A 12,740-nucleotide genomic window follows, 5' to 3' on the forward strand; every position below is an offset into this window, starting at 1 on the left:
TGACTCTCTCTCTGCCTGCCTGTGTGTCTCTCTGCGTCTGTGTGTGACTCTCTCTCTTCCTGCCTGTCTCTCTCTGCCTGCGCGCGTGTGTGTCTCTCTCTGCCTGCGCGCGTGTGTGTCTCTCTCTGCCTGCGCGCGTGTGTGTCTCTCTCTCTGCACGCGTGTGTCTCTCTCTCTGCCTGCACGCGCGTGTGTCTCTCTCTCTGCCTGCACGCGCGTGTGTCTCTCTCTCTGCCTGCACGCGCGTGTGTCTCTCTCTCTGCCTGCACGCGCGCGTCTCTCTCGCTCTGCCTGCGCGCGCGTGTCTCTCTCTCTCTGCCTGCGCGCGTGTGTCTCTCTCTGCCTGCGCGCGTGTGTCTCTCTCTCTCTCTGCCTGCACGCGCGCGTCTCTCTCGCTGCCTGCGCGCGTGTGTCTCTCTCTCTCTGCCTGCACGCGCGCGTCTCTCTCTCTCTGCCTGTGCGCGTCTCTCTCTCTCTGCCTGTGCGCGTCTCTCTCTCTCTGCCTGTGCGCGTGTCTCTCTCTCTGCCTGTGCGCGTGTCTCTCTCTCTGCCTGCGCGCGTGTGTCTCTCTCTGCCTGCGCGTGTGTGTCTCTCTCTGCCTGCGCGTGTGTGTCTCTCTCTGCCTGCGCGCGTGTCTCTCTCTCTCTCTCTCTGCCTGCGCGCGTGTCTCTCTCTCTCTCTGCCTGCGCGCGTGTCTCTCTCTCTCTGCCTGCGCGTGTGTCTCTCTCTCTCTGCCTGCGCGCGCGTGTCTCTCTCTCTCTGCCTGCGCGCGTGTGTCTCTCTCTCTCTGCCTGCGCGCGTGTGTCTCTCTCTCTCTGCCTGCGCGCGTGTGTCTCTCTCTCTCTGCCTGCGCGCGTGTGTCTCTCTCTCTCTCTGCCTGCGCGCGTGTGTCTCTCTCTCTCTCTCTGCCTGCGCGCGTGTGTCTCTCTCTCTCTGCCTGCCTGTGTGTCTCTCTGCGTCTGTGTGTGACTCTCTCTCTTCCTGCCTGTCTCTCTGCCTGCGCGCGTGTGTGTGTGTGTCTCTCTCTGCCTGCGCGCGTGTGTGTCTCTCTCTCTGCCTGCGCGCATGTGTGTCTCTCTCTCTGCCTGAGCGCGCGTGTGTCTCTCTCTCTGCCTGAGCGCGCGTGTGTCTCTCTCTCTGCCTGAGCGCGCGTGTGTCTCTCTCTGCCTGCGCGCGTGTGTCTCTTTCTCTGCCTGCGCGCGTGTGTCTCTTTCTCTGCCTGCGCGCGTGTGTCTCTCTCTACCTGCGCGCGCGTGTGTCTCTCGCTCTCTGCCTGCATGCGCGTGTCTCTCGCTCTCTGCCTGTGCGCGTGTCTCTCTCTCTGCCTGCGCCCGTGTCTCTCTCTCTCTCTGCCTGCGCCCGTGTGTCTCTCTCTCTGCCTGCGCGCGTGTGTCTCTTTCTCTGCCTGCGCGCGTGTCTCTCTCTCTCTGCCTGCGCGCGTGTGTCTCTCTCTCTCTGCCTGCGCGCGTGTGTCTCTCTCTCTGCCTGCGCGCGTGTGTCTCTCTCTCTGCCTGCGCGCGTGTGTCTCTCTCTCTCTGCCTGCGCGCGTGTGTCTCTCTCTCTCTCTCTCTGCCTGCACGCGCGTGTGTGTCTCTCTCTCTCTTTCTGCCTGCGCGCGCGCGTCTCTCTCTGCCTGCGCGCGCGCGTCTCTCTCTGCCTGCGCGCGCGCGTCTCTCTCGCTCTGCCTGCGCGCGCGCGCGTCTCTCTCGCTCTGCCTGCGCGCGCGTGTCTCTCTCTGCCTGCGCGCGCGCGCGTCTCTCTCTCTGCCTGCGCGCGCGCGCGTCTCTCTCTCTCTGCCTGCGCGCGCGTGTGTCTCTCTCTCTCTGCCTGCGCGCGTGTCTCTCTCTGCCTGCGCGCGTGTCTCTCTCTCTCTGCCTGCGCGCGTGTGTCTCTCTCTCTCTGCCTGTGTGTGTGACTCTCTCTCTGCCTGCGACTCTCTCTCTTCCTGCCTGTCTCTCTCTGCCTGCGCGCGTGTGTGTGTCTCTCTCTGCCTGCGCGCGTGTGTGTCTCTCTCTCTGCCTGCGCGCGTGTGTGTCTCTCTCTCTCTGCCTGCGCGCATGTGTGTCTCTCTCTCTGCCTGCGCGCATGTGTGTCTCTCTCTCTGCCTGCGCGCATGTGTGTCTCTCTCTCTGCCTGCGCGCATGCGCGCATGTGTGTCTCTCTCTCTGCCTGCGCGCATGTGTGTCTCTCTCTCTGCCTGCGCGCATGTGTGTCTCTCTCTCTGCCTGCGCGCATGTGTGTCTCTCTCTGCCTGCGCGCATGTGTGTCTCTCTCTGCCTGCGCGCGTGTGTCTCTCTCTCTCTCTGCCTGCGCGCGTGTGTCTCGCTCTCTGCCTGCGCGCGTGTGTCTCTCTCTCTGCCTGCGCGCGTGTGTCTCTCGCTCTCTGCCTGCGCGCGTGTGTCTCTCTCTCTCTGCCTGTGCGTGTGTCTCTCTCTCTCTCTGCCTGCGCGTGTGTCTCTCTCTCTGCCTGCGCGTGTGTCTCTCTCTCTGCCTGTGCGTGTGTCTCTCTCTCTGCCTGCGCGCGTGTGTGTCTCTCTCTCTGCCTGCGCGCGCGTGTGTCTCTCTCTCTGCCTGCGCGCGCGTGTGTCTCTCTCTCTGCCTGCGCGCGCGTGTGTCTCTCTCTCTGCCTGCGCGCGCGTGTGTCTCTCTCTCTGCCTGCGCGCGTGTGTCTCTCTCTCTCTCTGCCTGCGCGCGTGTGTCTCTCTCTCTGCCTGCGCGCGCGTGTGTCTCTCTCTCTGCCTGCGCGCGCGTGTGTCTCTCTCTCTGCCTGCGCGCGCGTGTGTCTCTCTCTCTGCCTGCGCGCGCGTCTCTCTCTCTCTGCCTGCGCGCGCGTCTCTCTCTCTCTGCCTGCGCGCGTGTGTCTCTCTCTCTGCCTGCGCGCGTGTGTCTCTCTCTCTCTGCCTGCGCGCGTGTCTCTCTCTCTCTGCCTGCGCGCGTGTCTCTCTCTCTCTGCCTGCGTGTGTGTCTCTCTCTCTACCTGCGCGCGCGTGTGTCTCTCGCTCTCTGCCTGCATGCGCGTGTCTCTCGCTCTCTGCCTGTGCGCGTGTCTCTCTCTCTGCCTGCGCCCGTGTCTCTCTCTCTCTCTGCCTGCGTGTGTGTCTCTCTCTCTACCTGCGCGCGCGTGTGTCTCTCGCTCTCTGCCTGCATGCGCGTGTCTCTCTCTCTGCCTGCGCCCGTGTCTCTCTCTCTCTCTGCCTGCGCCCGTGTGTCTCTTTCTCTGCCTGCGCGCGTGTGTCTCTCTCTCTGCCTGCGCGCGTGTGTCTCTCTCTCTCTGCCTGCGCGCGTGTGTCTCTCTCTCTCTGCCTGCGCGCGTGTGTCTCTCTCTCTGCCTGCGCGCGTGTGTCTCTCTCTCTCTGCCTGCGCGCGTGTGTCTCTCTCTCTCTCTGCCTGCACGCGCGTGTCTCTCTCTCTCTCTCGCTCTGCCTGCACGCGCGTGTGTGTCTCTCTCTCTCTTTCTGCCTGCGCGCGCGCGTCTCTCTCTGCCTGCGCGCGCGCGTCTCTCTCGCTCTGCCTGCGCGCGCGCGTCTCTCTCGCTCTGCCTGCGCGCGCGTGTCTCTCTCTGCCTGCGCGCGCGCGCGTCTCTCTCTCTGCCTGCGCGCGCGTCTCTCTCTCTCTGCCTGCGCGCGCGTGTGTCTCTCTCTCTCTGCCTGCGCGCGTGTCTCTCTCTCTCTGCCTGCGCGCGTGTCTCTCTCTCTCTGCCTGCGCGCGTGTGTCTCTCTCTCTCTGCCTGTGTGTGTGACTCTCTCTCTGCCTGCGACTCTCTCTCTTCCTGCCTGTCTCTCTCTGCCTGCGCGCGTGTGTGTGTCTCTCTCTGCCTGCGCGCGTGTGTGTCTCTCTCTCTGCCTGCGCGCGTGTGTGTCTCTCTCTCTCTGCCTGCGCGCATGTGTGTCTCTCTCTCTGCCTGCGCGCATGTGTGTCTCTCTCTCTGCCTGCGCGCATGTGTGTCTCTCTCTCTGCCTGCGCGCATGTGTGTCTCTCTCTCTGCCTGCGCGCATGTGTGTCTCTCTCTCTGCCTGCGCGCATGTGTGTCTCTCTCTGCCTGCGCGCATGTGTGTCTCTCTCTGCCTGCGCGCGTGTGTCTCTCTCTCTCTCTGCCTGCGCGCGTGTGTCTCTCTCTCTCTCTGCCTGCGCGCGTGTGTCTCTCTCTCTGCCTGCGCGCGTGTGTCTCTCTCTCTCTCTGCCTGCGCGCGTGTGTCTCTCTCTCTGCCTGCGCGCGTGTGTCTCTCTCTCTCTGCCTGCGCGCGTGTGTCTCTCTCTCTCTGCCTGTGCGTGTGTCTCTCTCTCTCTGCCTGCGCGTGTGTCTCTCTCTCTGCCTGTGCGTGTGTCTCTCTCTCTCTGCCTGCGCGCGTTTGTCTCTCTCTCTCTCTCTGCCTGCGCGTGTGTCTCTCTCTCTGCCTGCGCGTGTGTCTCTCTCTCTGCCTGCGCGCGTGTGTGTCTCTCTCTCTGCCTGCGCGCGCGTGTGTCTCTCTCTCTGCCTGCGCGCGCGTGTGTCTCTCTCTCTGCCTGCGCGCGCGTGTGTCTCTCTCTCTGCCTGCGCGCGCGTGTGTCTCTCTCTCTGCCTGCGCGCGCGTGTGTCTCTCTCTCTGCCTGCGCGCGTGTGTCTCTCTCTCTCTCTGCCTGCGCGCGTGTGTCTCTCTCTCTGCCTGCGCGCGTGTGTCTCTCTCTCTGCCTGCGCGCGCGTGTGTCTCTCTCTCTGCCTGCGCGCGCGTGTGTCTCTCTCTCTGCCTGCGCGCGCGTGTGTCTCTCTCTCTGCCTGCGCGCGCGTCTCTCTCTCTCTGCCTGCGCGCGCGTCTCTCTCTCTCTCTCTCTCTGCCTGCGCGCGTGTGTCTCTCTCTCTGCCTGCGCGCGTGTGTCTCTCTCTCTCTGCCTGCGCGCGTGTGTCTCTCTCTCTCTCTGCCTGCGCGCGTGTGTCTCTCTCTCTCTCTGCCTGCGCGCGTGTCTCTCTCTCTGCCTGCGCGCGTGTCTCTCTCTCTGCCTGCGCGCGTGTGTCTCTCTCTCTCTCTCTGCCTGCGCGCGTGTGTCTCTCTCTCTGCCTGCGCGCGTGTGTCTCTCTCTCTCTGCCTGCGCGCGTGTGTCTCTCTCTCTCTGCCTGCGCGCGTGTGTCTCTCTCTCTCTGCCTGCGCGCGTGTGTCTCTCTCTCTCTCTGCCTGCGCGCGTGTGTCTCTCTCTCTCTCTGCCTGCGCGCGTGTGTCTCTCTCTCTCTCTGCCTGCGCGCGTGTGTCTCTCTCTCTGCCTGCGCGCGTGTGTCTCTCTCTCTATGCCTGCGCGCGTGTCTCTCTCTCTGCCTGCGCGCGTGTGTCTCTCTCTCTCTGCCTGCGCGCGTGTGTGTCTCTCTCTCTGCCTGCGCGCGTGTGTGTCTCTGCGTCTGTGTGTGACTCTCTCTCTTCCTGCCTGTCTCTCTCTTCCTGCGCGCGTGTGTGTGTCTCTCTCTGCCTGCGCGCGTGTGTCTCTCTCTCTGCCTGCGCGCGTGTGTCTCTCTCTCTGCCTGCGCGTGTGTGACTCTCTCTGTCTGCGCGCGTGTGACTCTCTCTCTGCCTGCGCGCGTGTGTCTCTCTGCGTCTGTGTGTGACTCTCTCTCTTCCTGCCTGTCTCTCTCTGCCTGTGTGTGTGTGTGTGTGACTCTCTCTCTGCGTGTGTCTAGACGTTATGAGGAGGAGATGTACTGGCGTCGTATGGAGGAGCAGCACCACTGGGACGACAGACGTGGGGGCCCCAGGATGCCAGGGGACGGACCATACCTCCAGGGGACCCCTTGCCCACCTGGTCTACTGGGGGTTCGGCCTGGCATGCCCATCCCTCAGCCACAGGGACCTGTGGTAAGACAGCGGTTCTCACCATGTTCTGACTGGACACGTCCCGGAACCTCTGGCAAAGCAGCCGCTCTACACAAATTAACCCATTTTTAATCGGTTACCATATATTTCCACTCAAATCAACGGTTTTGTAAAATCGTGTTGGTTTTAGTGGTGGAAACGCAAACTTTTCAAACATGTGTTAGTAATTCTGGCCCCAAGGAACACTTCTTTCTCTGTCTCACCTCGCCAGCACCTGCACCTGATTTGCAGATCAGAAACATCCTGTAATTAAAACATATTTTGCAGATCAGAGGCACAATGTAAAACCATTTGGAGATTCGTGGGGGGGGGGGACAATTTACATGGCTGCTGATTTTTGCAACCATATCAGCCATAGCATTCCCCTTAGACAGGGTCAGATGCGTTTTAGTTTGAGCTTGACACTTGCAGACAGAAATGTAATGTTGGCAAGAGAATGGCTTCCAACAGGGTCGCTATCAGTTTTAGAGAAAATCATTAGTGAAATCATCTCACCAGATGAAGTAAAGAACACACAATGCTTCCACAACGTTACAGAATCGTGCACCAACACCGAAATGTGTATCTGCTATCAGTATAAATGCTAGCGGTTTTATCCTTAGCTAGAATTCACACCTTAGTCAGTGTAAACAATTCTGCAACCAGAGCTGAGAGATATGCGATGGCAGTTTTGGACTCTCTAGAGCAGGGGTGTCAAAGTCAAATGGACGGAGGGCCAAATAAAAAAATCAGCTACAAGACGAGGGCCGGACTGTTCGAATGTTCATTGAAAAATGTTTAAATGACGCATATAGTCTAGTGAACCTAATTGAACCTACTGAAAACCTAACAAATATATTACAATATGATCAGATAAATAAAGCAATATTTTCTTATGGCTCTGTCAGTAATCTTTAATTTTCAACAGACACAAAAGACAAATTTCCTTTATATAAATATCCCCATAACATGAACATTAAATGAAAGAAACCGGTATTCAAGGCACCATCAGTAGACTATATTTTCTATTTTAGCAAAAGTGGGCTAAATTTACTTCAAAGAAAAAACAATAATAGCAATTTTCTATCATCCACTCAACTGAAATATTTTTAAAATATAATTGGATTGAAATACAAAAAAATAAAGTGCAAAAATCTATTAATCAAAAACAACACTTTGTTTAAGGAGAAGTAACATGCAGTGAAAACAAATATTAAATTTTAACTTTTAAACTTGAACTGAGTAAAAACTCTAAATATGTGATTGCACAGTAATGTTCACTTGTTTGAGGTTGAGGGTGATACTTGGTGGTGTCCCATCTTTTCCACAAGTTCATCAATGTTCGGGGTAAGGCTCTGAGCTGAAGAAATCCTCAGAATTGAGTGGAGGTGTTCAGCAGTAAGTCGACTTCTGTGTGATGTTTTGTTCAGGTTCATCAAAGAAAACAGTTGTTCACACAGGTATGTGCTGCCAAACATAGACAACGTTTGAGCAGCCTGGATGCGCAGCTGGGGCATTGTGCCGGGGAGGAAACGGGCGAACTCCGCAGCACCCACTGCCGCATATTTTGCCCTCAGTGCATCATTGCATTGGAGGTCAATCAACTCCATTTGGAGGTTTGGTGGTGAGCTTTCCACGTCAACAGCAAATGGGTTACCGAGCAGTTCCAACCTGCTTTTTTGTGCTTCAAAGTCAGCAAATCGGCGTCGAAAGTCAGCGGCAAGCATACCTATTTTATCAGCCAACTGTGTGCTCGGGAACGCACTGGTAGAGAGCTTCTCTTTCATGGTCTGGCAGCTGGGAAAGTGGCTCAAATTTTCTTTCCGCATCTGCGTCTCCCACAGAGTCAGTTTGGTTTTAAATGCCTTCACTGTACTGTACATATCAGAGATGACACGATCCCGACCCTGCAGCTGCAAGTTTATTGCATTCAGATGACTCGTAATGTCACACAGAAAAGCCATTTCACACAGAAACATTTCGTCTCGGAGTTGTGTTGTGTCTTTCCCTTTGCTGTCCAAGAACAGACAAATCTCCTCACGAAGCTCGAAACATCTTTGAAGCACCTTTCCCTGGCTTAGCCATCGCACCTCTGTGTGATAAGGCAAATCACCATGCTCCGTTTCTAACTCCGTCAGAAATGCCTTGAACTGGCGGTGATTCAAACCTTTGGCTCTGATAAAGTTAACTGTGCGCGTGATGATGCTCATTACATGCTCCATTTTCAAGGCTTTACCGCACAACGCTTCCTGGTGTATGATACAATGATAAGCTGTCAGCTCACCTGTCGCGTTTTCCTCTTGCATCTTTTCCCGTATCTTCGCCACCAGTCCGCTCCTGTGTCCACACATCGCAGGTGCTCCGTCGGTTGTCAAACCCACGAGTTTTTCCCAAGGCAGCTCCATCTCATTTACACATCTTGACACCTCTTCATACAAATCATGCCCCGTAGTTGTGCCATGCATAGGACGTAAAGCCAAAAACTCCTCTGTCACGCTTAGGTTGGAGTCCACTCCGCGGATGAAAATTGACAACTGGGCAATGTCAGAAATGTCGGTGCTCTCATCCACAGCCAAGGAATATGCAATAAAATCTTTTCCCTTTTTCACAAGCTGCTCTTTTAGATTGATGGACAACTGGTCTACTCTCTCGGCAATGGTGTTTCTGCTCAGACTCACATTTAAAAAGAGTTGCCTTTTTTCTGGGCAAACTTCGTCACAAACTTTAATCATGCAGTTTTTGATGAAATCCCCCTCCTTAAATGGCCGGGCTGATTTAGCGATCTCTTCTGCCAAAATAAAACTGGCCTTGACAGCAGCCTGGCCTTGTGATTTGGCTTTTTTGAACAGAGCCTGTCGAGATTTGAGGCCTCGTTTTAATTCCTCTGCCTTTTGTAGCCTTTGTTCCATGTCCATATTCTTGTTTTTGTCCGCGTGTTTCGTTTCATAATGTCGTCTCAGATTATACTCTTTCAGTACCGCCACACTTTCTCCACACAGAAGACACACAGGTTTTCCAGCTACCTTCGTGAACATATACTCCGACTCCCACCTTGTTTGAAACCCCCGGTTCTCAGTATCCACCTTCCGTTTTGCCATTTTTGATGGGTATCTGAAAGTTAATTTTACTGTGATGCTGACGACTGCTGTGCCAATAAATATTGAAATGAAGCAGCCTACTGCTCGGTGCGTCACCTTTGCATTGTGGGAAATGTAGTATTGGTGCGTGTAAAAGATCTGCGGGCTGCAGGCTTGCTGCGGGCCGGTTCTAATAATAAATCAAGATCATCCCAGGGGCCGTAAAAAACCTTCTTGCGGGCCGGATGTGGCCCGCGGGCCTTGACTCTGACATATGTGCTCTAGAGTATCTATCTACAGCTGTAGCGACTGTCTTCTGTCTGCTTAGATAGGGTCTTATCCCCAATGGGGCCCACCAACGGGTGGCCTTTTGGATGGAGCCATGAACAAACAGCTCTCGGTCAGCATTCAGTAATTGGGGGGGGGGGGTTATAGACCTGGTCTACAGGGGCGGCACGTAGGAGAGGTCAGGACGGGGGTTATAGACCTGGTCTACAGGGGGTGGCACGTAGGAGAGGTCAGGACGGGGTTTATAGACCTGGTCTACAGGGGACAGCACGTCTGAGGTCAGGACAGGGTTTAGTCATCATTGCAGTGGTCATCAGTCATTGGTTTAAACCCACTATGTTTACGGTAGCAGGTCTCCAGTCTGTCTGTAGTTTTCCAACGACTCTTTAGCTTTCTGCTGCCCAATCGGTCATGGGTGGGGTAATGTTATTTTATGAGATCACACATTGTAGCCAGTTGGGTCTGATAGGCTCCTCCCTCTCTTCCCATTGGTAGTTTTCATCAAAGCCTACAGGGGTATAAGGGTAGCCTAGTGGTTAGAGCATTGGACTAGTAACCGGAAGGTTGCAAGTTCAAACCCCCGAGCTGACGACAAATCTGTCGTTCTGCCCCTGAACAGGGCCGTCATTGAAAATAAGAGTTTGTTCACAACCTGTCGTGATCGGAAGTCCCATAGGGCGGTGCACAATTTTGGCCCAGCGTCATCCGGGTTAGGGTTTAGCCTGGGTAGGCCCTCATAAGAATTTGTTCTTAACTGAGTTGCTTAGTAAAATAAATGTTAAAAAGTAATAATTCAAACGAGAGTCGTCGTCCCCCTAACACACACTTAAAAAAAAAAATATATATATATATATATATATATATATATATATATATATATATATATATATTGATATATATATATATATATATATATTTTATGTAATTTTAAATGTTATACCCACATGGTAGTTTCTCCTATGCATTCTAGGGCAAATTTCCATTGTAGGTTTTACATTTATAGCTGGTTTCCCAATCATAACCTACTGTTTTACCACACACTGATTTTAATACATTTTCTGTTTGTTTTTCTTAGCTGCAGAAATAGGAATATTTTCTTCTCAGGATTGTACCCTGGGATCACAACTCATAACCGTGTCAGGTCATCCCATGACCACTTCTCTGCTTCAACAGAGAAACACAACCCCTAGTCTCTGACCAGGAGACTTCTGCTTCAACGAAAATATCCAAATTGGAGATCAACAGGATGTTTGCCCTAGAATTACTTATCTTTAATTAAAAATCTCTGTTTTTATTACATGATTTCCTAATGAAAGATTCTAGGACTTCTGCTATTCAGAAATAACTCTGCTACAACCAAGTTTATAACTAGGGGTATCTTTTGATACAACAAAATACCTCATGTGCACAACTGTTCCCAGAACAGGATTTTCTGTGATGTTTGAAATAATATCGGTCCGAAAATGGCGTATCCACTCTTTGCCGGTCCGAGGCGGGTCCCTTTTCTGTTTTTAGTTGGTGTAGGCTCCCTTGCATCCCTTGCAGTTGGTGTGGGCTCCCTTTGCAATTTTGTCTCCTTGTGGAGCAATCAGCAAGCGAAGTTAGCCATCCCATCCTCGTCGCTAAATTGTCGTAGCAATTCTACAGGAAGAGAGAGACTGTAGATTCCTCTTACAACAACCTTTTAAGATTTTCAAAAATGAAGGAATGAACCACTGCCAAGAGTGATTCAGTTGACAAACACAGTCGGGTCTCTGCTTTAAAAAAAATAAAAAAGCACAACCTCTTGGCAGTTTAGCAGATGTGTGGAAACGGGCGGAACAGAGTTTTTGAAAGGCGGTTTGTTTGTGCATATTAAGAAGGTTTGACCGTATAACGGCGTTTTTGTCAGTTCACACTGCTCCTTCCTGCAAGGTACCACACAGCTGACTTCGTGCAGATAGTAAACCCACGGGATGTCACATGCTGCAGTCGCACCTAAACAGATCTTAGCTACGCGCCCAGTCTTATGGCTAAGTCCCACAAAGACAAGTTTGTATCAGGTTAGAAAAAAACACTAGCATATAACAAGAGACAATTCTTTAAACAGTAAAACACAGAGTTTTCCACAACACATACTTTAGCTATTGCCTTAGAATCCGGTGACTATATGGTAAGATCATTTCTAAACCCCTTCCTTCCCACTGCTGTGGCATTGAGACCTTTCGTTGTGCTTTACCTCGCAGCCTCCCCGTCGGCCAGACTCATCAGACGACCGTTACGTGATGACGAAGCACGCGACCATCTACCCCTCTGAGGACGAGCTGCAGGCCATCCAGAAGATCGTCTCTATCACAGAGAGAGCCCTCAAACTGGTCTCTGACATCATCATCGACCAGGACAAGACCAAGGAGACTACTGGGGAGGACAAGGATACCAAAGAGGTTCCCAAGACTCCCCAAGACCGGTGAGGATGAGTGGGGGATAGATAGATGGAAGGTTGGAGAAACTCAACCCTGAATGTTTGTCTCCTCAGAGCTCTGAAAGGGGGTGATGAGGATGGGGGTGCTGCTCTGTTTCAGTCGGTTTTCTAACATTAGATACCTAATGAACGCCTCCCTCCTGTAGAGCTCTGAAGGGGGTGATGAGGGTGGGGGTCCTGGCTAAAGGACTGCTGCTCTGTGGAGACAACAATGTCAACCTGGTCCTGCTTTGCTCAGAGAAACCCACCAAGAACCTGCTAAGCCGCATAGTGGAGCATCTTCCCAAGCAGCTGACGGTACACACACACACACACACACACCAATGATACTCACCCACACACACCAACGATACCCGCACACTTACCTCTCTCGCTCTTCTTCCCTCCCCTCCAGGTGGTGACCCCAGAGAAGTACGAGGTGAAGGGTTCCATCGAGAACTGTTCCATCATCCTGACGTCTGGAGCCGACCCCAAAATGACAGTCACCATCACCCTGACCTCCCCCAGCATCCGAGAGGAGGAGGAGACCCCTACCACACCCCCGCCACGGGACGGAGGTTGGAAAGACATCGCCCACTCTCCTTCCTTTTTCTCTCTCGCTCTGCCACTTAGCTATGGGTGCATTAGTGTGTTCAGGGTGGGGTTTGCACAGTTTTAGGACTATTTCAATGGTCCTGTTTCTCCAATGGTCGTAAAGTTCACCGCTCACCCAGTACCTGAATGAATGCACCCTGTAAGATCCATTATCGGAGGAGACCTACCCTGGTGGCACTTCCAGCTGTATGGCACTAAATTTCAGATTTGACCTGTTGAGCCTTTCTCACAGTTTTGTCATTTTTATAGACTCTCTAGTTATCATTTTCAACTTCAACCAATGAAGCGCTGGAGCTCTGTCATGACATGAGATGATTGGTCCTCGTAAAACGGTGTGCTTTCAAAAGGTCTTTAGGATTTCTAGGTCCAATAGTCAGTGATTTATTTTATTTTTTTCTAACGTTGAGATTAGAGAAGTACTAAATGGTCAATAATCTGTCGTTTTAATTCACGGAATATCATAAACCGTGTTTAAAGCGAAGTATGCAAAGAACTAAAGTTTTGGGG

The 12,740-nt window shown here is 53.3% G+C and overlaps 1 protein-coding gene across 9 annotated transcripts in view; it reads left to right on the forward strand.

The window, feature by feature from the left end:
* The window catches only part of LOC139410553 (zinc finger RNA-binding protein-like), a 55,849-nt gene that overhangs the window by 31,331 nt on the left and 11,778 nt on the right, over positions 1-12,740 (forward strand). For all 9 annotated transcript variants that reach the window (XM_071155834.1, XM_071155837.1, XM_071155836.1 and 6 more), the window contains exons 13-16: positions 5,642-5,816; positions 11,404-11,624; positions 11,786-11,936; positions 12,034-12,196. In XM_071155834.1, coding sequence (XP_071011935.1) covers positions 5,642-5,816; positions 11,404-11,624; positions 11,786-11,936; positions 12,034-12,196 — 710 coding nt within the window. The remainder of the gene's footprint in view (positions 1-5,641; positions 5,817-11,403; positions 11,625-11,785; positions 11,937-12,033; positions 12,197-12,740) is intronic.

The sequence above is a fragment of the Oncorhynchus clarkii genome, chromosome 6, assembly GCF_045791955.1.
Source record: "Oncorhynchus clarkii lewisi isolate Uvic-CL-2024 chromosome 6, UVic_Ocla_1.0, whole genome shotgun sequence".
Classification (NCBI taxonomy): Eukaryota; Metazoa; Chordata; class Actinopteri; order Salmoniformes; family Salmonidae; genus Oncorhynchus; species Oncorhynchus clarkii.